This window comes from Pseudonaja textilis, chromosome 7, assembly GCF_049901715.1.
Source record: "Pseudonaja textilis isolate UNSWEBS1 chromosome 7, rPseTex1.2, whole genome shotgun sequence".
NCBI lineage: Eukaryota > Metazoa > Chordata > Lepidosauria > Squamata > Elapidae > Pseudonaja > Pseudonaja textilis.
In genome coordinates this window covers 50381366-50408929 of record NC_141996.1, presented here as the reverse complement: position 1 = coordinate 50408929, position 27564 = coordinate 50381366, and the positions used below count along the sequence as shown (strand labels likewise).

Genomic DNA, 27564 nt, shown 5'->3' with positions numbered 1-27564 from the left:
GCTAGAAAAATGTACTTTTGGTTGGCAGTGATTAAGAAAATACATGACCTTGATCCTTTAAAGAAGGCTTTGAATGATTTTTTAAAACCATACCAAACATTCTAATACATTCTAAGACACTAATGCCACTTTAATAAATTGTGTCCATTTTGTTTTGTTTTATTATCAATTTAGCTATTGCTTGCATGATGCATAAAGGCAAACATCTCTTCAATGGTAGTTTTACACTCTTGACAATATTAGCAGAGGCTACGTGGATAATATAGTTTAAGTTCCAGAGATTGTGATGTCTGTCTCTTCATATATAAATTTCCATACACACACACACACACACACACAGAGGGAGAGACAGAGAGAGAGATTTGAATGTTTAAATATGTAAAAATAGTTCCCAATAATTTTATTTATAATTTTTTATTGTAACAAAAGGTTGGGTTATGCAAAAAATATATAGGACTTTCATGAATAAGATAGATACTAGCATTGATTAACATGTCTGTTTTTACTTCGAATTTCATTTGGTCTTTAAAGAACAGCCTCTGACAATGCCTTTGAAATCCTGGTAGGAATATATGGAAGGATTCCTCAGATATTGTCAAATGTTTAATGTTAATGTTTAAAACCTTAAAGATTGCCATTAATACTTTGATCCAAACCTAGAAAGATTAGAAGCCAACACATCTTACAAAGGCCTAGCATAGAATATCGAAACAATTTAGTCCATTTAACAATATTGCAATGCTCTTGTGCATTAATTTGATCCTTCCTTCCTTCCTTCCTTCCTTCCTTCCTTCCTTCCTTCCTTCCTTCCTTCCTTCCCTTCCCTTCCCTTCCCTTCCCTTCCCTTCCCTTCCCTCCTTCATATCTCATATGTTCCTAATATGAATAGTAGACTGAAAATAGGGAACAGCAACATTTTGAAACCTCAATATAGCAATATTTTAAAAGGGACAAATGTTTTCTAAAAGAGCCAAGATGCCTTAATATTTGAAAAGCATTCCTCAGGGTAGGTGAGAGAAAAGCTCCAGAGTTCTTTCCTGGAGGACCTGAGATAACTGTTAGGTGACTTACATTCCTAACAACAATCTCACATAGTACTGGTAGTCCTTGATGTATGAACACAATTGAATCCAAAATTTATGTTGCTGAATAAGACAGTTTTTAAGTAAGATTTGCCCTATTTTGCAACCTTTCTTGCCAGTTGTTAAGTGAATCACAGAGAAATAAATTGCCCTGTAATAAAGTCATGTACTAAGACATTTAAGGTTGTTAAAAATAAAAGAATCAATACAACACAAGAAAAAGCAGCTAATTTTTAGATTTCTAAAACAGCAGGACAAATATATGCATTAGCTGCATGATGGAGAAGTAAAATCCAGACATGTTGGCTTCTTGAAATGCCGCAGGTGCAGATTCTAGAATTCCCAGCTAGTGCACATCATGAAGACGAGAAGGCAGGGCATGCAACTATAGAAAAAAGTTTGCCAATCACAACATTTCTATAAAGTGTAGCTCTTTACAATGAGCTATGTAATTACATTATATTTTGGTATCCATAGGAACCAAGTTTCACATGTGATATAAATTCAGGGAGTCAAATGCCAACACTGTTTCTTGTTTAAATGAATCACATGATCATTTTAGGATTAATTTGGAATGAAGAAATGGAAGAAAGAGTTCATTTATCTGTTCTAAATTACTGCTTCCCAAAAGTGCCTTTCAAAGGGAGGGACAGTGGAAGCTCTGTCACTTTACATGGATACATCTTCTCATATATCCACTGGTGCATTCTGTTTCTGAATAAGATGATTCACTTTCTCCAGAGACACTAAGATTTTCCCATGAACATAGAGGACTTTGAACATCAAAGCTCTGACTATCTGGCATTTCAGTGATATGGTTTGGTTCAAATTCAGAAATACGAGATTCATTCAAGTCTAGTATATCTTCATGGTCAAATGTAGAAAAATCCAGTTTCTTATCCGATATTCCTAGCTTCACAGTATTTAAGTTTACATTTAAGCAGACTGTACGTTCTGATTCTCCTACATGGCCAGAATTTACTTCAGAAGGATATAATGGGGTAATTGGGCTGCCTTTGTCAATATCATTCTGATTTTTTTCTGCTAAAGTTCTGGTTACTTCATTTGTAGTAGCTGAGCAACCAGTGAATATCTTCTGAGTGATGTCCACCTCAGAGAATGGTGTAATCTGGTTAAAGATGTCACATTTAGTATCAAAGTTACTCTCAGCATCGCTTTCACTGGTCTCATCATCACTGTGTTGTTGCACTTCACTTTCCTGGACCTGGACATCACAAATTTTTTCAAGATCTGGTTCAGAGACTAAACAAGCCAAGTTAGATTTGATGTTCTAGGAAAACAAAACAAAACAAAACATAAGTTGGTATGCACAAACATTCACAGATGCCCTCAAAACAGTATTGATGTGTCATTAAAAAAAAAAGCCTGAAACATCTATATATTCATTTCACGAATAATATTTCTTTGCTTTTCCGTATCTTTAATGCTGGGGCTTTATTAAACTTTCCTTCCTGAGAATGTCAAATGCTTTCTTCTTTAATTCTGCCCCGCGTTCCCTTGTGGGTAACTAGGTACTGGTTCTTACTTCCCTTCTTCTCTGATGAGGAAAAACGAACGGACATAAAAGCTCTCAGCAAATCTCTTGGCAACCAGAGCCCCAACTCTTCACTTCTGTTAAAAAAGCGATGAGGTGGCACATGCTAGAATTCAATGGGGCTTTATATTCTCAGTGGGAAGGCAGAGATGGCTTTTGTAGCCTTGTTTGATTATTGTTCATAAATGAAAGAAAGCATGTGACAGATACAACTTTTCACTCAGGCGTACCTTGTGTTCTCTGGCACAGAGAGATAGATGATTATCAGAGGGCAGGACTTTCAATTTAGTTTCACTACTACTGTTATTGTCAAACTCTGGTATAATCTGCTTCAAATCCCGTTCAAAGGATTTCCCTTGAACAGAAAACATTTCCCCATGTCTGATGTAGTGTTTCACCAGGGGCAGCACATAATAATTAATGGGAATTCACTTAGCCTCAGAAACATAGCCTGTATATTTTAAAATAAAATTCCATTGGATTATCAGCCGGCTGTTTACATCAAATTAATCTTGCTTCGAAAATCAACTCTAAAGTTACATACTGTAAAAAAGCCTTCTTAAATCTTGCGCAGGTTCCTGATTGTAAGCTCAAATCCACTTGTATATCAAGTCCTGCAGCAATACAGCCAAACTAAGAGTGTTGTTTCTTTTGGCACTTGAATTGAATATGTAAACATATGAGACTAAAATGAAGAGCACTCTCACAGCCATTATGAGAGAAATAGTCTTTAAACTAATGAATAAGCTACATCACCCCAAGTCTATGAAGTACAGGAGAAATATAGGGAATATTAAATGGAGTTAAGGGACATGTAGCTTCTTCTGGAATCCCTTTCATTGTCTTTAGTTGAACTGTCCTAACACATACAAATTTTAAGTTAGAAATATTTTGCCACACTACTTACCAAGATACTTGGTACCGTCCTCCTTTTAAAGTGGATACAACCAACCTTGTACAGACAAACTACAACGACTAGCACTAATGCTAGTATTGCTGGAGCCAAGATTGAAAGTTTAGTATAATCTGCAGATTAAAAATATATTTCATTAAGCAACTATGCATTTGCAGATTATTTCAAAACTACTTGGTTTTGTCAGGAAGACAAAAAACCATAATGTAATCGTGTAAAAGACACTGAAATGCTAAACAAATGTTTAGTCTTTTAGTCACAAAATAAAACAGGCTCTGACCCATTCTTTTCTTGTTTCATAATTCATTGTACCTTTTCTATTACTGGAGTCAAGCATAATACATTTTGGAATGGTGGGAGTGCACTGTTGATTAAAACCTTTAGACACCTCAACAGCAATGCAATAATTTTTATTTGGATGCAAATCTTCCAGAATAGTGAAGAAACTATCCTGTTTGCTTGTATTATCAATACGCTGTAAAAGACAAAAAAAAGTGAATTATTTTAAAATGCATTGAAAGGATAAAGCTAAAGGAAGTGAATTGGTGAAACTCTACTTTAACCTGGAATCAAGGCATGACTTTGCAATTACAATGGTACATCAACCATAACTCAAAGCAGTAACTCAACTGCTCTGAAACTAATATAATTTGGCATGCAACACACTTTGACACCAAAGTTGTGTCCTGATACTAATTGTTTGTTTAATAGTCAATGCACAAGCTAGAACTTGTTGGTGTTGGCTGCCTTGTGACTCACTACATTATTCCTTATTGGCAAAATCTGTTTGGTACTCATCGGTTTTGTACTTACTGTGCTTCCAGGAACCAACTGACAATGAGTATCGAAGTACCATTGTACTTTCTATTTAAGAATGTCATTTTCTATATAGGGGTTAGAGAAATAGTGAGATATTTTGTAAAGTGCTCTAAATACTACTACTATAATACTATTTTTATTTTATTTTATTTTATTTTATTTATTTGATTTGTCAATTGCTTACAAGATAATAGGTATAAGGATAAACATAGTTATGAATACATGAAATGAATACATAAAAGAAAATAAAAGAACAGGGACGGTAGACATGTTGGTGCGCTTATGCACGCCCCCTACAGGCCTCTTAGGAAAGGGGTGAGGTCAATAGTAGAAAGTCTAAGGTTAGTTTTTGGGGTTTGGGGAAGAAACCACAGAGTCAGGTAGAATATTCCAGACATTGACCACTCTGTTGGTGAAGTCATATTTCCTGCAATCAAGTTTGGTGTGGTTAATCTTGAGTTTGTATCTATTGTTTGCTCTTGTATTGTTATGGTTGAAGCTGAAGTATTCATTGACAGGTAGGACATTGCAATATATAATTTTATATACTATACTTAGATCAGACCAAAGATGGCGTAGTTCTAGGTTTTCTAGGTCTAGAAATTCAAGTCTGGTGACATAAGGTACTCTGCAACGAGTAGAGGAGCGGAGAACACTTCTTGTGAAATATTTCTGAACTTTCTCAATTGTGTTAATATCAGATACGTAATGTGGTTTCCAGACTGATGAACTGTATTCAAGTATAAGTCTAACAAATGTTTTGCATGCTCTAGTTAGTAGTGTGATATTACCAGAGAAAAAGCAATGTAGGATTAGGTTAACAACTCTTAATGCCTTTTTGGCTATGTAGTTACAGTGGGCTCTAGCACTTAGATCATTAGAGATGAGTTCCAAGGTCCTTGATGGAGTTTGGATCATCAACAAGGTCTTGACAATTCAGCCTGTATTTTCTTTTCTTTTTTTTTTGCCAATATGTAAGACAGAGCACTTATTTGTTGACATTTGAAGTTGCCATTTGTTTGACCATTCTGATACATAGTTGAGGTCTTTTTGAAGGGTAGCTGTATTGTCTGTGGTGTTGAATAGCTTTACATCATCAGTGAAGAGAACACAGTTGCTCTTAATATGATTACAGTGGTCATTTATGTAGAGTATGAAGAGAGTTGATCCTAGAACACTGCCTTGGGGGACACCACTGTTGACAGGTACAGAATTTGATAAGATGCTCCCAATTTTGACCATTTGTTGTCTTTTTGACAGGAATACTTCTGTCCAGTTATGCAGTTGTCCAGAGATACCATAAGATTTTAGTTTTAGGAGTTTGTCCTGTACCACTGAATCGAAGGCTTTACAGAAGTCTATGTAGATTGCGTCTATTGCTTTGTCTTGATCGAGTTGTGTAGTCCATATGTTTTTGCAGTGTAAGAGTTGAAGATTACAGGATAGTTTTTTTCTGAAACCAAATTGTTTATTAGAGAGTAGGTTGTTTGTCTCTAAGTGGAGGATAATGGATTGGTTAATAATTGACTCCATGACTTTACAGGTGATGCAGCATAAAGAGATTGGTCTGTAATTTTCAACTAGACTGGGGCCTCCCTTTTTGAAGATGGGGATGACTGTGGCTTGTGGCCATAGGTTAGGCAAGGAGCTGGTCCTGAAAGATTTTTCAAAGATTATGCTTAAAGGTTCGGCTATGGCAGTGGATAGCTTTTTTAAGAAGTAGGCACATATTCCATCTGGTCCAGTAGCTAGAGATGGTTTTAGATTGCGTAGTGCTTTTTCAACATTGTCTTCTGTAAAATCAATATGTATTAGATCATTGTAGTTGTCTTTGGCTCGACTAGGAAATACTGGGCATGATCCATTGCTGTTTACAAATACTGAGCCAAAGAATGCATTAAAGAGGTTGGCCTTAATGGTGTAATCGTTGCAGTCTTTACCATTAGGTCCTTTCAGGGGTGGGATGGATCTTGAGTCTTTTAGTTTGTTGTTTGTAAAATTGTAGAAAGCGCGGATGGAATTGGTAGAAGGTTTTCCTCTTGTTTAATGTGATAATTGGTGCATTCAGTCTTTATCCGGTGGCATAAATTTTTGTACTGGCTTTTGAAGTTGGCAATGTGACCAGATTTGTTTTTCCACCAAAGTGATCTTTTTTTTTGGATTGAAGCTTCCTTATTGTTATGGGTAATCTGTTTTTTCTGGTTTGGGGAGTTGTTATTGATACATATAGTTTATAACTTATAACTACAACAATCATAACAGCAATATCAACACTAGCTTTATTTTGTAATTTGTGTTTCTGAATTGGATGACATTGCAATGTCAACATACTAAAATGCGTTTCGATATTCTGTTAATTTCATTTCATTGTGTGGGTTTGTATGCTAGTAAGACCATTGATTTTCTATATTAGCCTTAACCACTCAACCCATAAAGTTCAGCTGGCACTCTGAACCCAGACAAAGCAAATTGGTCCATCTGGATTCCATCATTCCATTTAGAACCAATGAATATAAACACTGAACTGGAAGAAACCAAGGACACGATGGCTGAAAATGATGTGAGCGCAACACATCTGAAGCTGAGATATATATTATAAAAGCAAAAATCTTAGCACATTTCTTAATTACCAATTCCCTTTAACCTTAATAATCAATTACTTACGTTTTCCTTGAGACCATCTGTTTTCGCTGTGATTCTATAATCAAGGTTTTGATAAATTTTAAGTAACAAAGGTGAAAGTTTCACTGTGACATTTACACAGTTTTGACAAACCGAAATATTAAACTGAGGTGGCTTGAAGCATCCTGATTAAAACATAAATAAAAGAAATTATCAATACTATTTGCTGGCAATCCAGATTTTTTTAATCTTAGCAAATGTAATAGCCTAAAATATAAGTACCTTGGAAATTCTGTAGGATTTCTAATCAAACCTAGTGGATTCTTATAAATAATATTTCCAATAGAAAGATACATACAATATTTTTAATTTTATATTTGTGTTATTGGTTTGCTTTAATCATCAATGTCAATTTTGATTCTGAAAGTCAGCCCTCAATATAGAACCTGATTCTTTGTGCTACTCTTAACTTCTAGCCTAGCTTTTAAAATTCTCCTTAAATGAACAGTATAACTGAATAGAAAGGTCATCAAGGCTAACTTGCTTGACAAATAAACAAAAAGTATTTATTTTCCCAAAGGGAAAATGACCTGATTTGAGATAGTCAAAATTAATACATGATTCAAACAAACAAAAGGAAGGAATAAATTACTTACGTTGAGTATATGGATTGAATGGTAGAATATCTGAATAATTTATTTCATTGCTGGTGTCTTGCTGTACTATAATAAGTGCAGTTCCCTGGCAAAAATCTGCAAATTCATTTGTCAGATTACATAATGGTCTTGTTATGTTAGCACATTCCTGGACTGTATGATTGAAGTATGATTTTATGCCACTGTATAAAAACAAGAAAGAATACAATATTTTTCAGTAAGAAAACAGTGATTCCAAAGAAGTGTATGATAATTGGCCAAAATATGTTGGGCCCAAATTAGATGTATATTAAGTTGTCTATGCAAGATTAGACACCCTGGTAAAACTATGTTTCAATGAATTCATGGTTGATGAAATCTCTGCATGGTTTATAGTTAAAAACTTTTTTTTCTGCAAATTTCAATGGACGTTTATTACTTATGTGCATAGATTCAAAGTGATAAAGTAGTAAACATGGCAGTTACCGAGATCTGAAGACCCTTCCAATTTTGTAACACTTCCTTTGGCAGAAATAACAACTTTATTGTTTCTTATAATTGAGAAAGTTCTCATTTTTAGTTCTTTTCTTTTCCCATTCTCCCTGGCAGAACCCTCCTTGCTCAAAAATATTCCTGATCTCCTTGTAGGTACTGTATCTTTGAGAAGATTTGCTTACATTCGCTGGTAAGAATTAACAGATGCTATTAAAAACAAAGAAATGAGCAAGAAGTGCAAATACTCTGCCTGCTCCTGGAAAGCATAATTGCTTTAGAAAATTAGCCTGAAAGTATAACTGCTATTTGGGAGGGCTTGACGAATTCAATGCTTTTAGCAATGGGTAATTAGGTCATCTCTCTTTTCTTTCTTCCCGAGCTAGTGATTTGTTCCCTTCAGCTCAAAGGGCATCCATTTTTATCCCCTTTTTTGTTTTTCTTCCTATTCCAACTATTCTTTTTCCTTAACCCAGATATTGCTGAAGTATGGATCATGACTTCTGGAAGATAGGTATCAATTTAAAGAGCAAATGACTTTTTAAGATGATGAGATAGAACAGGTGTTCTGTCCAAACTCACTTATATTTGGTCTGGATGAGAGCAGACCAAACATCAGGTTTGTGCAGAGAACATGGGGAGCAAAACCCAGAGAAAATTTTAAGAGAAGATTCAATTCCCATGTTTAATTATTTATTAAAATATTAATGAATCACAACAGTTTCATTTGTTTCTTTGACATTGCATACAATTTAGTTTTATTTGGGGGAGTAGTATCACATTTATTTATCTGGGGGAGTAACACATTCATTTAGCACTTAAGAGAGTAATAATATTACAGAATTTGGTAACAATTTATCCTTCCCCTGATTTTTTTTTTATGTGACATCTGGCAAGTATATACCCATACACATACAAAAGCAAGAAAAATCAAAGAAAACAGTCTGAAATACATCTCCAGATCAATCATGGAAGAATATTTCTGAGCTAGAAAAAATTCTGAAAGGAAGAATAAGAAAGGATTTCAAAAGTTTTTCTTAATTAATTTAATTAATTTTTGGAACCATTTGAAAGGAGGTATTACAAAATACAACTGGAAAGTTGTCTGAATCTGCTATATTTACTGTTTTCTTATTTTAAAATTTTAAACATGTGTGCATAAATAATAAATCTGCAATTTACAAAAAGATGTCATGTTTATGTATCATATAGGAGATATCTCAACCTTTGTTCACTTGAGGTTCATTGGAACTTATAATGAGGGGAGGGTGTATTTGGGTGGTTAGAGCTAGCAAGTCAATATTTTTTCAAACTCTTTGATGATCTCAGAATTTTTCTTGATTTCAGTGAAAATATTTAAGATCCTTTAGAACCTCAGATGCCTTTACTGGGTTTCTGCTAAGAATTACTTTCTTTTTCCACCTTAGATCCTGCTTCACTGATGTTCTTTGTGCATCTGTTTCTGAGAAAGCTGGGCAAGTAGCCAACTCCCTTGGTCCCAGAACATGATGGTCTGGCTCCTGGCTTTCCTGAGACCTGGTGGGGGGGGGAAAGGGAACGTCTGTGATAGAGATACAAGTATCAAAAAGAAAGAACTATAAATCATCCCATTTTTTTAGTGTCTATAAAGACATCAGACTCCTCTGAGAATCTTTCTTAAGAGTTCTACAGTCTAAGAAAAGCTTTTCTCAAACTGGTACACTCCTTCGGGGAGTTGCTGTACACATGCAGAGGGCATCAGATATCAAAGTGAGGCAAGGCAAGGAGATATTCCAGGAAAGGGGTCTCCAACCTTGGCAACTTTAAGCCCGGAGGATTTAAACTCCCAGAATTGGAGTTGGGGAATTCTGGGAGTTGAAGTCCTCTGGGCTTGAAGTTGCCAAAGTTGGAGACCCCTGTTCTAGGAGACAGATCCGTTCCTGGATGTTTCTTCCTCTAGATACTGAGTAAAGCACAACAATGTTTAAATGAATTTACTGAATAAGACATTTAGAACTGGTTTTATTTTGAGGATCGCTGTTGATTAAAATCAATGACTGGGTTAATACACTATCTTAATCTAAAGCACAGTTTCTTTGGTTTGTACTTAGCATGACTGTGAAACCATCCATTATGGATATCAAATCAATTATAACTTGACACAAGCTATGGTTGAAAATTAAGGATCAGTGCACTATGTGTGAACCATTTAAATTCAGGAACAGCCTATATTTATTCCACTACATGTCTAAAACCCCATACACAACAGTTCATGCTGAAACAGAAAAATGGGGAAGACTGAGTAAAAGATCAGTAAATCTGATCTTCCCAAGTAGAACAGACCAATTATGTAATGAATTTTTTTACCTATATTTTTCTGCCTACCATCTTTGATTTTATTTTAATCTTTATTATTATATTTATATCCTGCCAACTCAGAATGATAGACATGGGATTCTCCTATTATTTTGTTCTTACGCTGCAACCTCTCAGGAAGTTTGTTAAAAGAGAGGACTGGCTCTAAATCAGCCATGGATTTCCATGGTCATATGAAGGCACAAACCTGGATTTCCCAGCTTAGTTCAAGATCTATATTATATATGCTCCTGATTTAATTCTGAGCCTCAAATTCACCTCACTCCAAAGCAAATATTGTGGGAATGTTAAGACATATTATAATCTTTAAACTGTCATTCATTGGCCTATTGTGCATTGATATAAAATACTTGTCTTTCACAATACAGAAAGCAGGAAGACAAAAATTGTACAGTGGAACACCTTGAAGTAAAACGAAAGAGAACAAATATAGATAGGAGCATCAACTTTTCAAGAGTATTTAACTTGCCTGGAGTTATAAGAATTAACTTGTTCCTGGCCCTTTACTGCTGATTTCGACGTTGCTCCCATGGTATGTAAATTACAGCCAAAGTTGCTAAAGAAAATAAAGCAAGATATTTTTCCTTCCATTTTCTGTCGAATTCCCCATCCATTCAATAAATGCAGCCATTTTGCTCTAGGTTTATCTCCAGCAAATAGGAAAAAGTGCTAATTACTGTCATTGACAGTAATAATTGAATTTTTTATTTATATGAAGAACATATTCATATATATATATATATATATATATATATATATATATATATATATATATATATATATATATATATATATATATTTATTTATGAGAACATTTTGCCAATTGAATGATAACTGTAGGTTTTTGCAAATATACTTCACCTGAACATAACAGACTGATATTCTTTCATTTATAGGCACCTAGTAAAATTATGATGATGAAAATATTCACAAAACAGGTATGTTTGTGTTTAGTGTTAGATGCAAGTATATACTGTAGGTCAAAGGTTTGCATCAATTATCTCATAATGTACTTTTTGTCATTTACTTTCCTTTAACCTCATGAATACACCAAGAATTGAGGCAATGCTATATTGCCTCAAGATTTTCGATTGGTTTTAGGTTCATATAGGACAGCATCTAAAGTCCAAGTATATGGAGCAACCAGGATCCTTCTGACTCCATTTGCTGAAAATTGTTTTCAGAGTTTTCTATCATTGTCAGACTGGAAATTGATAATACTGAATTGTATTCCCAATAATAGGCCTTATAGAATTAAAGAAACAACCCTCTTTAAATTCTACCTTACGTTCAGGAAAATACAGAAAAATCTGGAGCCATTCAAATGTATGTCATAGCCTGGTTACTTTGCATTATCATCCCATGCTCTGTGCTATTCCTAAAAATATGAAGGATGGCCTCTGTTCACAAAATGATAATCACTCCCCAACTTTACTAGGTATTTCTAAGAAATAATATCCGATGCATTTGATCAAATTGTGTCCAATTCACAAACATGTACCAAATAAATCTACTGACCTTTAAACATTTGCATTATTTTTATTTTTATTGAAGCAGTATCTAAGCACCTGTGTTAAAATAATACTTTGTCCATTATGATTACTTGTAAACAGTTACAAAATGTAAACATAAATATGTATAAAGAAAACAGATAGAAACCTTTTCATCCTATACATCACTGTGTAGCATGCTGGCATCCTTGAACTATTTCCAGATTTCCACATTAGAATGTACTCAAAATCCTCTTTGTTCATAGTCAGCCGGAGTGTTGATTTAGATGTTTCTTGTGAGGGAAAAAAGACTCTCACTGCATATTCATATACATCAACCAGAGTGTACAAATGTATCAGGACATGCCATGTCTATTTCTCTTATAGCTTAAGCCTAGCCTTTTCTTCCCTCTATCCTACTTTACAATTTGATGGTTCTATTAGCAAATCCAAAACTAGCTGTCCATCTTATCCTGGCTTCATGCATCAAGCAGATTGTTTGTCACCATTATATACATTTAAAGAAAGAAGCATGCAAAATCATGGAAAAAGAAGAGGCAGAAGGAAGAGGAGGCACAAGAGCTACAGGTGAAACTCGAAAAATTAGAATATCGTGCAAAAGTTCATTTATTTCAGTAATGCAACTTAAAAGGTGAAACTAATATATGAGATAGACTCATTACATGCCAAGCAAGATAGTTCAAGTTGTGATGTGTCATTATTGAGATGATTAGGGCTTACAGTTCATGAAAACCCCAAATCCACAATCTCAGAAAATTAGAATATTATGAAAAGGTTCAATATTCTAGGCTCAAAGTCTCCCACTCTAATCAGCTAATTAAGCCATAACACCTGCAAAGGGTTCCTGAGCCTTTAAATGGTCTCTCAGTCTGGTTCAGTAGGAATCACAATCATGGGAAAGGCTGCAAACCTGACAGCTGTGCAGAAAACCATCATTGACACCCTCCATGAGGAGGGAAAGGTAATTGCAAAAGAAGTTGGATGTTCCCAAAGTGCTGTGTCAAAGCACATTAATAGAAAGTTATGTGGAAGGGAAAAATGTGGAAGAAAAAGGTGCACAAGCAGCAGGGATGACCGCAGCCTGGAGAGGATTGTCAGGCAAAGGCCATTCAAAAGTGTTGGGGACTTTCACAAGGAGTGGACTGAGACTGGAGTCAGTGCATCAGGAGCCACCACACACAGATGGATCCTGAACAGTGGCTTCAAATGTTGTATTCCTCTTGTCAAGCTGCTCCTGAACAACAAACGTCAGAAGCGTCTTACCTGGGCTAAAGAAAAACAGAACTGGTCTGTTGCTCAGTGGTCCAAAGTCCTCTTTTCTGATGAGAGCAACTTTTGCATCTCATTTGGAAACCAAGGACCCAGAGTCTGGAGGAAGAATGGAGAGGCACACACTGCAAGATGCTTGAAGTCCAGTGTGACGTTTCCACAGTCTGTGTTGATTTGGGGAGCCATGTCATCTGCTGGTGGTGGTCCACGGTGCTTCATTAAGTCCAGGATCAACGCAGCCATCTACCAGCAGATTTTGGAGCACTTTATGCTTCCTTCTGCAGATGAGCTTTATGGGGATGCTGACTTCATTTTCCAGCAGGACTTGGCACCTGCCCACACTGCCAAAAGCACCAAAACCTGGTTCAATGACCATGGGATTACTGTGCTTGATTGGCCAGCAAACTCACCGGACCTGAACCCGATAGAGAATCTATGGGGCATTGCCAAGAGAAAGATGAGAGACATGAGAGCGAACAATACAGAAGAGCTGAAGGCAGCTATTGAAGCATCCTGGTCTTCCATAACACCTCAGCAGTGCCACAGGCTGATAACTTCCATGCCATGCCGCATTGAGGCAGTAATTGCTGCAAAAGGGCCCCAAACCAAGTACTGAGTACATATGCCTGCTTACACTTTTCAGAGGTCCGATATTGTTCTATGTACAATCCTTATTTTATTGATTGCCTGTAATATTCTAGTTGTCTGAGATTGTGGATTTGGGGTTTTCAGGAACTGTAAGCCATAATCATCACAATTATGACAAATCACGGCTTGAACTATCTTGCTTTGCATTTAATGAGTCTATCTCACATATTAGTTTCACCTTTTAAGTTGCATTACTGAAATAAATGAACTTTTGCACGATATTCTATTTTTTTGAGTTTCACCTATATCTTTTAAATAGTAAAGAAAATCATTTTGGAAAGTAGGAAAAATCAGCATAGCGCATAGCTGGTTTCAAACAGAATGAAATTTCCCTGGGTTTCTGTGATCAAGAACACCAATTGAGTCAATGATGGATATAAATAGTTGAAAAATGTTCCATTGGCCATAATGCAAATTGGTGCTTTCTCCCACCCCGTTTAAGTACCCAGGGTGCTCCAAGTCCAAATACTTATATCCCATTTATTTTTGCTGGATATAATTTAAATCAAGTATTAGATTGCAACCAATCGGCACATTTATTTTCTAAGAATACCTATTGCTTGATATGGGGACCAAGGAACTCTTGGAGATAAGGTTAATGCTGGAGGCTGGTGATTTGCTTTGCAGCCTCCCAACATCATACTGTTGTCGGTGATGATGAAGAAGTTGATGTGGTTTTAATGAATGGAACAGAAATCCCAGACAGGCCAAGCTTGAAGGGTTCATTTTAAGTGGACTCATTTTAACATCAGCAGTCTTTAAAAAAAAACTAAAAATAAACACTTCCAAAATTTTCTTCCCAGCTATGCAAGAAAAGGATAAAATAGAGTAGGGGATGTGTGTGAAGCAGAGGCTTGCTTGATCTTTATGTCACACTAAGTCATAGTTTGGCATAACATTACATAGATCGATGGATTGAATTTTTATCACTTTCCGGGATGTTGCTATCAGTAAGAACTCATCTCTAGTAAGATCTCTATAGTACATGAAAAACACTTACCAAGAAAGTTGCTAAAAGTCAAAGTTATTGCACTGATATATACTGTAAATTAAACAAAACAAATATTAGGAAAAATTCTACAATTATTTGACCATATATAAATAGATAGTTGGAAAATTAATATAAAGTAGAATTTAGCATAAGAGATTCATGACTTTCTTCCAGACTGGGGTGGGTGGGTATTTTGCTACTGAGTAGTTTTATGTCAGAAAACATTTCATAAGCAGCTTTGAGCATCTAATCATCTTTAAGGATGGTTACAGGTGTATTATCCCTATTTCTCTCCTTCATGACTTTTTATCTCCAAATTTTCCAAAACATTTAAGTTTATTTAGAATTTGCTATTTGCAAAAAGTTAAAGTAACCGATATACTTTTTAAAGTAGTAAAGATAATATTTAGATTTATTTGGATACTAGTTCTATACCTGCGCTCTGCTACGAAACTATGTGTTTGGGCTTAGTTTTTGGGGAGGAAAATAGGGGGGCGGGAATTGTGCTTCTGCCTACCAGCATCCATCGGTATTCATCTGGCTAGCGTCCTGTCAGTGTGTATGAGAGTTGAGGACTGTTTGGAAACTGAAAAATGGAAACTGAAACAGTATTTGCTGTGTGAGCAAGAAGGAGACAGGAAGGAGCCTGGGCGTGGCTTAACTCAACTGTACTGTAAGCGCATCTGCTTGGTGCTGTGAAACTAAAACTGAAACTCCTCCCCTCTGCTTGTGTTTTGCATTTGGAACAGATTTCTTTTCAGGTGGGGAGGAGTAATAGAACTCCTTAGCATCAGAGCGTGTTAATAATAATATACAAAACACTAACGCTCTGATGGTCACTTCAAAAAAATCCTTTCTTAGTGAGCACCTAGAAGCCAAGAGGAACATATGTGCAAAATTTCAAGTTTGCAGGCTTTATAGTTCTGGAGATTTTGTGATGATACATGAGTGTTATTTTTGTTTTAATATATATAGATTGAATGTTTGCTTCTTTGTTATCCTCTTTTTCTTCCAGACAAATAATTATTTATTATTATAAATTATAATCAAATAAATTGGGAGTACTTAGATATTTTTTGTATATAAAAACCAGTTTTTATGCACTATTAAATTCCTATATTAAGAAATTTCTTGTTTATTCTCTGTACAATGGCACAAACAACAGAAAATTTATAGCATTCTTTGCATTCCTCTAGAGCAGTAGTGGCTAACCTTTTTCGGCTTCCATGCCGATAATTGCGCACGCGTCCTCTTGTGCGCACTTGCATGCCAGCACCCAGAAAGCAATGCATGCTGGAGGCCCTCACACTCCCTGCGCATGCATATGCGACCCCCCTCGTGTGCCAGGCATGTGCACGCAATTCTCCATCGTGCACTGCATGCCTCTGCATGTGCATGCAATTTCCCTCACGCACAGCACATCTGCGCATGTGCACACAATTCCCCCTTGCACTCAGCGCATCTGCACATGTGCATGGGATCCCCTCATGTACAGCGCGTCCCTGTACATGCATCTCCCGCAAATCCCCCCTCCATCCACGTGCGCCAGATACCCAACAATCAGCTGCCAGGCAGCGGCACACGCATGTGCAGTGGGGCTCTTCCAGGCAACTTCTCATGTGCCTGGGGAAATGGCTCTACATGCCACTTCTGGCGCGCATGGCATAGGTTCGCCAACACAGCTCTAGAGTATTAGTATAGCTGTGGACTTTAGTTCTGCACTACCACTAGATGCAAGAACCATCAACTTATGGAAGTGTACTATTTGAGAGTTCTCTTGGACCCTCAGCAATTGCTTGAATAGCAGGTACTTGCAATGGCTAGGAGGCCCAAATCCATCTTATGTGTCAATTGTTTCCATTCCTGAACTGGAGGGCCCTGTCTGTAATCACCTCTTGTGGTATTGCAAGGTGTTCTACATACATTTCCTCTTGTAGACCATCAGGAAACTGCAAGTGCTTCACGATGCAGTGATGTGAATAATTATAGCTGAACCACAGGGCACCATGTAACATCACTACTTTTTGAGCTACACCAGCTATATTAGGCTTCTGGGGGTAATTCAAGATGAAAGTTATCATTTATGAAGTCTTTCTTGGAAAAAGGTTCTTTGTTGAACTATCCGGCTCTGATTATTTCAGCTGTTCTCACAAGGTCCAATAGGCAGGTTCATCCTGTTCCCTCTATGAAGCAATGCCATTTCATGAGATTCAAGCAACTTGCCTTCTGTCATGGTGCCTGTCTTATGGAACCACATATCCCCTGAGATTCAGACAGCGCTGAGCCAAACAGCCTTCTGCAAAGCCTGGCTCTTCCCCCCAGGAAATTAGAGATCATTTTGTAATGTTGCTATGATGATTGTGGCTGGCCTCAAATGTACTATATTTTTATTGTTATTTTTGTTTTGTGTTTGTTTGTCTAGTTAGTTATTTTTTGTTTCTTTTTAACCTGATATAAGCCACATAGTAACATAATTTGTCTGTTAGGTACTCATATAAATTGATTAATTGAACAAACCATCTTCTTGTACTTCAACCAACATAAATACCAGCTTGTAGAAGGCTGCTCTATTCCATCTGACAGCAACCACTGTCCTCTAATGTAATACTGCCATTTATTACTTTCTTTAAAAATGATCTCAACATATTTTCAAATATTAATATTATATTGCTCATAATCTGCTGGAATCAATAGGGCTGTTAGTTAAGATTTGTTTCTGTTGATGGGAAAGTGCCTATTCTAAAATGCCCAAATCTGATGTAACCAGATGACCGAAACAAGTCCAAAAGCAGATATAAAATAAATAGAAGTACCTTTTTTAATGGTGAAATTTTACTGAACATTTAAAACACATTTACTCCACAAAAATCCATTTTCAGAGTACCACTTAAGAACCTCCATTTGAGAAGATTTATGACCTGACAGAAGCCCTGAACCCACTGGTAGCATGTCAGTTACACTGAATGGCAGTTTGTAAAATTAGATGGCAGGATTGCCCAGCTATATACACTGCTCAAAAAAAATAAAGGGAACACTTAAACAACACAAGTAACTCCAAGTCAATCACACTTCTGTGAAATCAAACTGTCCACTTAGGTAGCAATCAATTTCACATGCTGTTGTGCAAATGGAATAGACAACAGGTGGAAAACATAGGCAGTTAGCAAGACATCCCCAATAAAGGAGTGGTTCTGCAGGTGGTGACCACAGACCACTTCTCAGTTCCTATGCTTTCTGGCTGATGGTTTGGTCACTTTGGAATGCTGGCGGTGCTTTCACTCTAGTGGTAGCATGAGATGGAGTCTACGACCCACACAACTGGCTCAGGTAGTGCAGGTCATCCAGGATGGCACATCAATGAGAGCTGTGGCAAGAAGGTTTGCTGTGTCTGTCAGCGTAGTGTCCAGAGCATGGAGGCGCTACCAGGAGACAGGCCAGTACATCAGGAGACGTGGAGGAGGCTGTAGGTGGGCAACAACCCAGCATCAGGACCGCTACCTCTGCCTTTGTGCAAGGAGGGGCAGGAGGAGCACTGCCAGAGCCCTACAAAATGACCTCCAGTGGGGCACAAATGTGCATGTGGGGGGGCCGCACAGCTCTCCATGTGCTCGCCAGAGGTAGCCTAACTGCCATTAGGTACCGAGATGAAATCCTCAGACCCCTTGTGAGACCATATGCTGGTGCGGTTGACCCTGGGTTCCTCCTAATGCACAACAATGCTAGACCTCATGTGGCTGGAATGTCATCAGTTTCTGCAAGATGAAGGCATTGATGCTATGGACTGGCCCGCCCGTTCCCCAGACCTGAATCCAATTGAGCACATCTGGGACATCATGTCTCGTTCCATCCACCAATGCCATGTTGCACAACAGACTGTCCAGGAGTTGGGGGATGCTTTAGTCCAGGTGTGGGAGGAGATCCCTCAGGAGACCATCCGCCACCTCATCAGGAGCATGCCCAGTCGTTGTAGGGAGGTCATACAGGCACGTGGAGGCCACACACACTACTGAGCCTCATTTTGACTTGTTTTAAGGACATGACATCAAAGTTGGATCAGCCTATAGTGTTTTTTTCCACTCTAATTTTGAGTGTAACTCCAAATCCAGACCTCCATGGGTTGCTAAATTTGATTTCCACTGATAATTTTTGTGTGATTTTGTTGTCAGCACATTCAACTATGTAATGAACAAAGTATTTAATAAGAATATTTCATTCATTCAGATCTAGGATGTCTTATTTTTGTGTTCCCTTTATTTTTTTGAGCAATGTATTTTATTAGCAATGTCAGGTAGAAGATAGGTATAGATTTTATATTTGTAAGTAGTATTTTTAGGACAATGGTAAATGTATTGTTGTATATATTGACTTTATAGTATTTCTGCAATTTGCCACTTTTCTCTAATTTTTAACTGTAATTGGATCATACCCTACTGGAGTACATTTTTTGTTTTTGTTTGATACAGTTAATCCTTGACTTACAACTGGACACTTAGTGACTGTCCAAAGCTACAATGGACCTATTTAGGGGATACTCACAACCTCAATTCAAAATTCTGACAATCACACACATGCAGTCAGGTAATTGAACTTTGACCACACAGCATCTGGGCTGCATTTATGTACATCTGCAGCATTCTACAGTCACGTGACTGCGTTTTATGATGGTTTTGCCAAAACCCAGCAGTTATTTTTGGTTTTTTGGCAAAACAACAGCCATGGTGAATCTTTGATTCGCTTAATGACCCACACAAAAATATCTTAAAATTGGATTGGACATATGGCTAACTCATTTTATGACTGTCAGGACTTATGACCATGATGGGCATGCTCCATTATGGCTGTAGGTTGAGGAGTACTTGTATAACAATCAAGCATTTGGCTTTCTCTCACTACAATTAAAAAACCCTGAAATTTGCTTTTCTTGTTTTATTATTTATTGTAGACCATTTCTTTTATGTTGGGAGACTTATGAAAGTACAACATAATATTATTCGTTTGTAAAAGCTATCTTTTGGCCAAATACCCACAAACAGGAAGAGATAAAAAAAAAGAATGACGTTAAGATCAAAGAGTGGAAGGTGCAAAAGCTATCTGATAGAAAAACACATATTGTACAAAGCCATCAGTGGGTTTTAGTTCAGTATCTGTGAATCTAGCCACTGTGGTTTGCAGGCAAAGAATTTGGGGGCTTTGGCATTAGTTCCTAGCTAGATAACCATAGCTTTTCAACAAACAATGATAAACATAAACTCTAGCTTAGTACAATGTGTTAGTTCAACCAGCAAGTTTTGCAAATGAAAGACAAGCCCTCATAGAATAATTAAAAATTATCAGTTAAGCCTCTTTTGTGCAATCACTAGATATTTAATATACAGAACATAGTGTGCCCTAAAAGTATGTATTCCCAGCTTTGTCATCCAAGACATGAAACTAAAGAAATGCCCAGCTAAAGAAAACAGGGATCTGTATTAGGTAGCAACAATATAAGAATATGCTGGAGTTGGATTATTACTTTAATGACAATGGCAAATGCATCATTTCATTCTGTGCAAGAGAAGTATTGTACCAAGGAATCCAGCTGCATAAATAATACAAAGTGGTGGATGATGGGCCCTCCAGTTGAATGACATTCAACATGCTACTGAGGAATAGCTGTGGATATTTGGAATACTAATGGCTGGCGGGGAGGTGGGGCATCACAACACTGGCAGCTCTGCAGGAAAAGCAACTGACACCCGGGAGGCAAGAGTGAACCAACGATGATGTAGGGTTGCATTGTGGCTTTGCGTCATAATGGGCTCCAGGAGAAGGGGACCCCATCTCCCCCATGGTGAAGTGCATTAAATTTCACTGTGCTGCTCAAGGTGCTGCGAGAGCAGCAGGCAGGCCATGGAGGCAGCAACAGCAAATGTACCATGATGAAGGCAGCAAAGGTAAGTGCAGGGGCATTTCGCTCCCATACTAAGGCTCCAGCCATCACCATGACAGGGCAACAGCTCTTTCATCCCTCTGTCGTGACAGGGCAACAGGGAGCCGCAACAGAGGGATGGAAGAGCTGCATGCGGCTCTGGAGCTGTGGGTTGCCCACCCCGCCACCAGCATTTCTTTGCCTTATCTGATTTCCAGCTCCGTCGCATTTCTCTGTTGAGTTTCTCGCCATCGTGTGCAGGGAAACAAAAGTTTGTGGGACTAAAAAAACCTTCGCAAGATCTTTTTCTTTCATGAGAAGTTGGAATTGATTGAGTGAACTTTTTGTTTTAGTCCCACAAACTTTTGTTTCCCTGCAAACGACGGCAAGAAATGCAACCAAGCTGGGCTGGGGCAACGGTGCGCATGCCAACAGAGAGGTCTCTGAGTGCCATCTCTGGCACGTGTGCCATAGGTTCACCACCACTGGTCTATTACAAATGTGAGTTTCAAGAGAACATTATATCCTGATGAAAAAATAAGTGCCAGATGCTACTGTAAATCAGTGAGAAAAGATTGTACATATCAGGAAATTGGATTACTGTAAAGATGTTCAGACAGAACGTAGTAACCATTCAACCATGAAAAGGGATAACTCTCTGTTTTCATCATAACTATGATTGCCGGGCAACAGACAATTATATACATTTACTGTGACATAATTGTATAACAGAATAATAAAGTTGGAACTTTCAAGTCCAATTCCCTGCTCGAGCAGGAAACTCTATGCCCATGATGGCGAACCTATGGCACGCCAGAGCCATTTGTGCCGGCATGTGAGCTGCAGGCAAACTTACCTCACTGTGCATGTGCGTGCCTCACACTGATTTTCTATGGCCTTTTTCTGCCTCCCAAAGGCGTGAGGAAGGCTTCTGCAGGCTTTGCAGGCCGAAAACTAGCCCAGTTTCATCACTTCCTGTTTTTCCGAATATACCGGAACTGACGAAATGGGGCTAGTTTTCCGCCTGCAGAAGCCTTCCTCACGCCTTTGGGAGGCCGAAAAAGGCCTCGAACCCACAGAAAATAAGATGTGAGGCACAGTGCAGGTAGGGGGAGGGATTGCGTAGGGGGCATGGGGGCACGCGCATTGTTTTCTGGGTGCTGGCACATGAGCGTAAGCATGCAAGCGCACACACAATTTTTGGCACAGGAGCCCCAAAAGGTCAGCCACCACTGCGAATCTATGCCATTTCACGCAAATGGTTGTCCAATCTCTTCTTAAAAACCTTATGCGTTGAAAGGTCCACAACGTCTTAAGGAAAGACATGTATTATGCAAAGCTTAAATGTCTGGAAAAATTAGGGAGGTATTTCAAAGGTACAATATTTTATGTGAAGAAAGTTCCCATGGACACGAACACTTATTAGCAAAACTTTTTTTCTTGTTGCACTAATTTTGCTTTCATGCAGATGCTTTTTAAAAAGCTATTTAAGATCACAGCTTAGAATTATAACAGTAATAACACAGTTTTCTTTTCTGAATGCAAAATGTTATATATTTTAAGAAAAAGGTTCAACTAAGACAAATACTAAATGAAAGAATAATGAATTATTATTTTTCAAAATTAATTAAAAACCTTAAAAACAAATTGTGCATGATTTTATTCTCCAAATTAGGTAGGACTGCTATTGCTGTGACTTCAATTAATGTATCACCTTGAAGACTGTTTATCAATACTATGCTTCAAATAAACAATTTGTTTTTGGCAGATGGAAGGAGGCGATCACATTTCCTGGACAAATCTCCTCCCACAATGATAACACACGACAAAGAAGAAACTGGCAGCCAAAAAAAAACCCCGCCCTACATTCTCTCTAATTAAATTTAACTTACCAAGTTTGCAGACATTCAGTGGTTTCATGGAAAATGCCATTGTAGTTTAAAAACACATCCTAGCAATTGAAGTGTTGATGTTGGGCATCTGCAATGGACCAAAAGAAACAGTGTTCAAATAATAACAAACTTGGCTATTTAATGCATTGTAATGTTAAAGCTTTGCTATATCCTCCTATTCAAATAAGGCTTTTTGATGTAAGATGCTTTTAAGTGGGAGAGGAAAATTATTTTCTGTTATCTCTCTTTTCTCGGCAGGCCTCTGCTATTCAAGTCTGCTCCAAAGAGCTGGAGGAACTCCAGGACAGTATGAGAAACAATGTATGCGAAGACACCCACCCACATCCACAAACACAACCACACACATCCACACCCACACCCACACACAGAGCTTCTGGTCACTGAAGCTTTTGCCAAAGGATACAATGTGATATAACTCAATGTAACACTCCAAGGTTGAAGACTGACTGTATGTAAGAGCTCCTTGTTAAATTTGTGAAATCAACATTTTCTCCAGCTGTCTGTTATGCTATAAGCTGCCTAAAAGTGCAACTTATAGCACAACAGTTCCTATAAAAGAGGGAACTGAAACTTCAAAGACATGATATTTCTTTGCTTTTAAGTACTTTTAAAGCTCACCACCCAGTGTTACTTAGTATTCAAGCAGCGGTACAGCAATTCAAAACTGCAATCCATTTGTTCAACCACAGCTTCCAGAATGCACCAGAGCAATTGAAAGACAGAGGAAGCCAAATTAATGAATCTTTTTTTTCCTGGAACCCTTACTCAGACAATCACTGATGGCTGTACATATTTTATGTATAAACACACAGATATAGATTTCTCTTATTTAGAGTAATTTCTATGCACAATTACAAAGAAGAAAGATAAAGAAGCCAAGCTTGGCTTTGACTGAATTCAATAGGATCACAATAAACTGAGCTATCTGATTTCAATGTGGCAAAAGTGCATAACTTAATTTGTTATTCATTTATTTTTCACCTTTCTGAACTGCCCATCTCACTTAAAGAGGGACTTTTAAAATCAAATCAGGAACACACTCTAATAAACCTTGAAAGTAAAACATTAGCTGACAAAGCTATGCTGTAGGTAAAGGTCCAATTTTTCAAACTGTAGAAGCAGTTACCAACCTTTGTTGTTAATGTTAGTTTGTTTGTCAGTTTATTTTTCAATTCTTATAAGACATTCTGATTTGAGCTTATTCTGATTGACATACAATTCCTGTCTTCATAGCTCAGACGAAGACAAACAAATGACAAAAACAGCACAAATAATAGTAATTTTAAAATGTGCAAAGGTGTGTAAAAACTGGAAACACAACAGTCAACAGCTATGAGAAAGGACTTTCAATAGTACTGAAGTGTAGGCTTTCATGCCCAACCAGCTAAGAATGCTCTCTCTTTTTGCGTTACAGCAAATTATAACACTTGTCATTTGCTGAAATGTTTATTAGAAATGTACAAAATGTTTAGAGATGGGACAACTTCTGGTAAGATCAGAATGGTCTATCCACATGTTAGAATACTTTGGTGATATTGGAACAGCTCTGCTGAGACTAGAATGGGATATTTGGGGATGAGATAGTTTCAGCCCTGAAACAGCCGAATATTCTTGTTTTGCTGCTACTTAGAATATATAGAGTCACAAACATTGACAATGACAGCAGATGGATATAACATTAATTCCAAAAACTGACAACAGGATACATGATATATATGCTGTGTTCCCTACACATGTAAAGACACATCAACTTTAAACAGATCTCCAAGAAGCTTGGCTGCTTTAGAAAGCTTTTTAGCTGAAGTTTCTGATTTAGGCACCCAAGCTTTAAAAACAACTATTTGATTCTCACAACAAAGGGGAAGTGACTGGCACTGAAACCAGATCACAAAACCACACTTGTGAACAACCTTAAACCTGCATTGCCTTCCTCTTTTTGTTTTGAAAGGCCATGGCATCTGTGCTGAATTTCCAAATAATGTGCATTGTGTTATCTGGAAGGAAATAATATTTTTTGAATGAAGAAGCAAGTATTATTGCTGTCTTCATATTTATTTTAAAAAGATCTCGAAAAATGGGGGGGGTGTATTTCAAAGGTACAATATTTTATGTTAATAAAGTTCCCATGGATATGAACACTTATTAGCAAAACTTTTTGTCTTGTTGCACTAATTTTGCTTTCATGCAGATGCCTTCTAAAAAGCTATTTAAGATCACATCTTAGAATTATAACAGTAATAACACATTTTTCTTTTCTGAATGTAAAATGTTATATATTTTAAGAAAAAGGTTCAAATAAGACAAATGCTAAATGAAAGAATAATGAATTATTATTTTTCAAAATTAATTAAAAACCTTAAAAACAAATTGTGCATGCTTTTATTCTCCAAATTAGGTAGGACTGACAACAGGACACATGATATATATGCTGTGTTCCCTACACATGTAAAGACACATCAACTTTAAACAGATCTCCAAGAAGCTTGGCCTAAGAAGGCTGCTTTAGAAAGTTTTTTAGGTAAAGTTTCTGATTTAGGCACCCAAGCTTTTAAAAACAACTACTTGATTCTCACAACAAATGGGAAGTGACTGGCACTGAAACCAGATCACAAAACCATACTTGAGTGCAAACAACCTTACATCTGCATTATCTTCCTCTTTTTATTTTGTTCTGAAAGGCCATGGCATCTATGCTGAATTTCCAAATAATGTGCCTTGTGTTATCTGGAAGGAAATAATACTTTTTGAATGAAGAAGCAAGTATTATTGCTGTCTTCACATTTATTTTAAAAAGGTACGTGTTGATAAATTTACCATACTTTACATTAAGATCCTCCATAGCATGAATTAAGGGTTTAATAAATTATTAGTATCCAGCAAATGTAAGAAGATCATTTGCTAGAGAATAAGCTGCCTTGGACTCTGAATTTCTTTCACAAATAAATGATTCCCCCCCACCTAATTCTGTAAGCAAAATCTGCCTTCTTCAATGGAGCTTTCTGGGGCAAAAGGCGAAAAGGAAACCGCAACCTCTCCCCCTTCCCTGCACTGGTTGTCATAGAGACCCGTAAAGATAGTTTGCGACTTATGACAATTGACCCAACATTTCTGTTGTTAAGTGAGTTTTGCCCCATTTTACTACTTTGCTTGCCTCATTTGTTAAGTGAATCACCGCAGTTGATAAGTTAGCAACCCGGTTAAGTGAATTTGGCCTCCCCTTTGACTCTGCTTGTCAGAAGGTTGCAAAAGGGGACCAGGTGACCTTGGGACACAGCAACCGTCATAAGTATGAACCAACTGCCAAGCATTTGAAGTTTGATCACACCAGCATAGTGATGCTTCAAAGACTGTATCGATGAAAAATGGTTTTAAGTCACTGTCTTCAGTGCCGTTGTAATTTTGAACTACACGAACTGCTGTAGGTCGAGATCTACCCGTATTAGTCATCATTAGGCAGCTCCGTCTGAATGCGCAGAGCTATTCAGGTGCGTCCCTGCACGAGCTGCTGTGTGTGTGTGTGTGTGTGTTGCAGGTTTCAGGGACGAGCGGCGGCAAGTTAGATCAACGCTTAGGGCTAAGACGGCTCTGAGTTTTTCGGTTATTTTGTCATCTTGCGGTGGCAGGAAGCAGCAGACGCTGAGGCTGCAGCAACCTCCCTCCCTCCACCCTTCAACAGGATGCTCGGCTAAATCCTTCGCTCGCTGCGGCCCTGCGGCCGAGGGGAGCACGGGGCCGTTTTCAGGGTCGAAGAGCGCGCGGAGTGTCGCGCGGTCTCGGGGTGGCCTCCCGTCTCCTTCGGGCCGGGCCGCTGCTTCACGCCACAGGAAAAGCGGTCGTGCCAAACGCGGCGGCGCAGTTTCGCCCCGTTTCTTCCAACCTCAGCCCAAAACTCGGCCTCGCCTTTCTCTCTGCCAGTCTTGGAAAGTGGCAAAGAGGAAACGCCCCGCTCCGGGCTCTTCGAAAAGGGGGGGGGGGGAAACAACTTGCTTGTGCCAGGCCTGGTTCTCGCCGAAGCCCCCAAGGCAAAACCCTTGGGCGCAACGGGCGTTCCCCAAGGCTCCTCGGCTCCTGCCGCGAAGTCAGCGCTTTGCGGCCGAGGCTCCTTCCTTCGCTCCCTCCTCCCTCCCTGGAGTACGTACAGCAGTTGGTCCCATGCCTGGCTCACCTGCCCAAGGAGCGGTCCGTTTCTCCGCCTCAGACTCTGTCGGAGCAAAACCAACAAAACCCTTTGGTGGCCGCTCGTTGAAGACCGGCCGGTGGGCCCGCGATTCCGAAAGTGAAAGCAAACTCGAGAGGGAAGGGCGGAGATACCATAGGCAGCCGCATCTCGGCTTCGGGGGCCTGCTTTGGGGCAGTGGAGAAGCGCCGCTTCGACCTAGGAAAGAAGTAGTGTGGGTGAACTACAGCCTTCCCTCCCTCGCAGTGTTTGTTATGCTTGCTTTCTTCCTTCATGATAAAAAGTTTTGGCCGCTCGAACCAATTGCTTGGGAACCAATCCCAAGAAAACAAATCAAACAATGAGGTAGGGAGTGATGGGAAAAAAAGAAAAACCCAAACAACAATTAGGAGATTTAGGAACGATACCCAGGGACAGTCATAAAAGTCTTAAATGGTCATTAATACTTGCTTGTTCATTCAAAAAGTACTATCAAATGCTCAAAGCTTGGGGAACAAACAGGGTGAACTAGAAGCAATAGTACACATGGGTAGGTATGACAAAGTTGCCATTACAGAAACCTGATGGGATGAAACCCATGACTGGAACGTACTGATAGATGGGTACAAATTGTTCAAAAGAAACAGATCAACAAAAAGAGGAGGTGGAGTTGAAACTATATGTGAGAGACCACT

The 27564-nt window shown here is 38.2% G+C and overlaps 1 protein-coding gene and 1 long non-coding RNA gene across 5 annotated transcripts in view; one reads left to right on the top strand and one right to left on the bottom strand.

The window, feature by feature from the left end:
- Nucleotides 1–395: 395 nt before the first annotated feature.
- Nucleotides 396–27273, bottom strand: IFNAR2 (interferon alpha and beta receptor subunit 2). 4 transcript variants are annotated; one of them, XM_026700587.2, is made up of 11 exons: nt 26879–27269; nt 22693–22780; nt 14902–14943; nt 12133–12256; nt 10943–11029; nt 9541–9654; nt 7648–7829; nt 7034–7176; nt 3863–4025; nt 3545–3663; nt 396–2373 (listed from the first exon to the last, which is right to left on the bottom strand). In XM_026700587.2, the coding sequence occupies exons 2-11, from the start codon at nt 22730–22732 to the stop codon at nt 1747–1749; spliced, it is 1641 nt and encodes a 546-aa protein (XP_026556372.1). In that variant the 5' UTR covers nt 22733–22780; nt 26879–27269; the 3' UTR covers nt 396–1746. The 4 variants fall into 4 exon arrangements, with proteins under 4 accessions (XP_026556372.1, XP_087793704.1, XP_087793705.1 ...); XM_087937578.1 differs by lacking the exon at nt 26879–27269 and adding an exon at nt 23844–23983; XM_087937579.1 differs by lacking the exon at nt 26879–27269 and adding an exon at nt 23840–23859.
- LOC148125334 (uncharacterized) overlaps nt 25353–27564 on the top strand; it is a 42808-nt gene continuing 40596 nt past the window's right edge. The window contains exon 1 of the long non-coding RNA XR_015744349.1: nt 25353–25507. This is a non-coding gene — a long non-coding RNA (uncharacterized LOC148125334). The remainder of the gene's footprint in view (nt 25508–27564) is intronic.

What these genes read in the sequence shown, in the direction of transcription:
- IFNAR2 (XM_026700587.2), bottom strand. Translation starts at nt 22,732, where the DNA reads ATGGCATTTTCCATGAAACCACTGAATGTCTGCAAACTTG. An exon ending in GACTTTTAGCAACTTTCTTG is followed by an intron (nt 12,257 to 14,901) that starts GTAAGTGTTTTT and finishes TTCCCTCACAAG; the next exon opens with AAACATCTAAATCAACACTC. An exon ending in ATTCAATCCATATACTCAAC is followed by an intron (nt 7,177 to 7,647) that starts GTAAGTAATTTA and finishes TGTTTTAATCAG; the next exon opens with GATGCTTCAAGCCACCTCAG.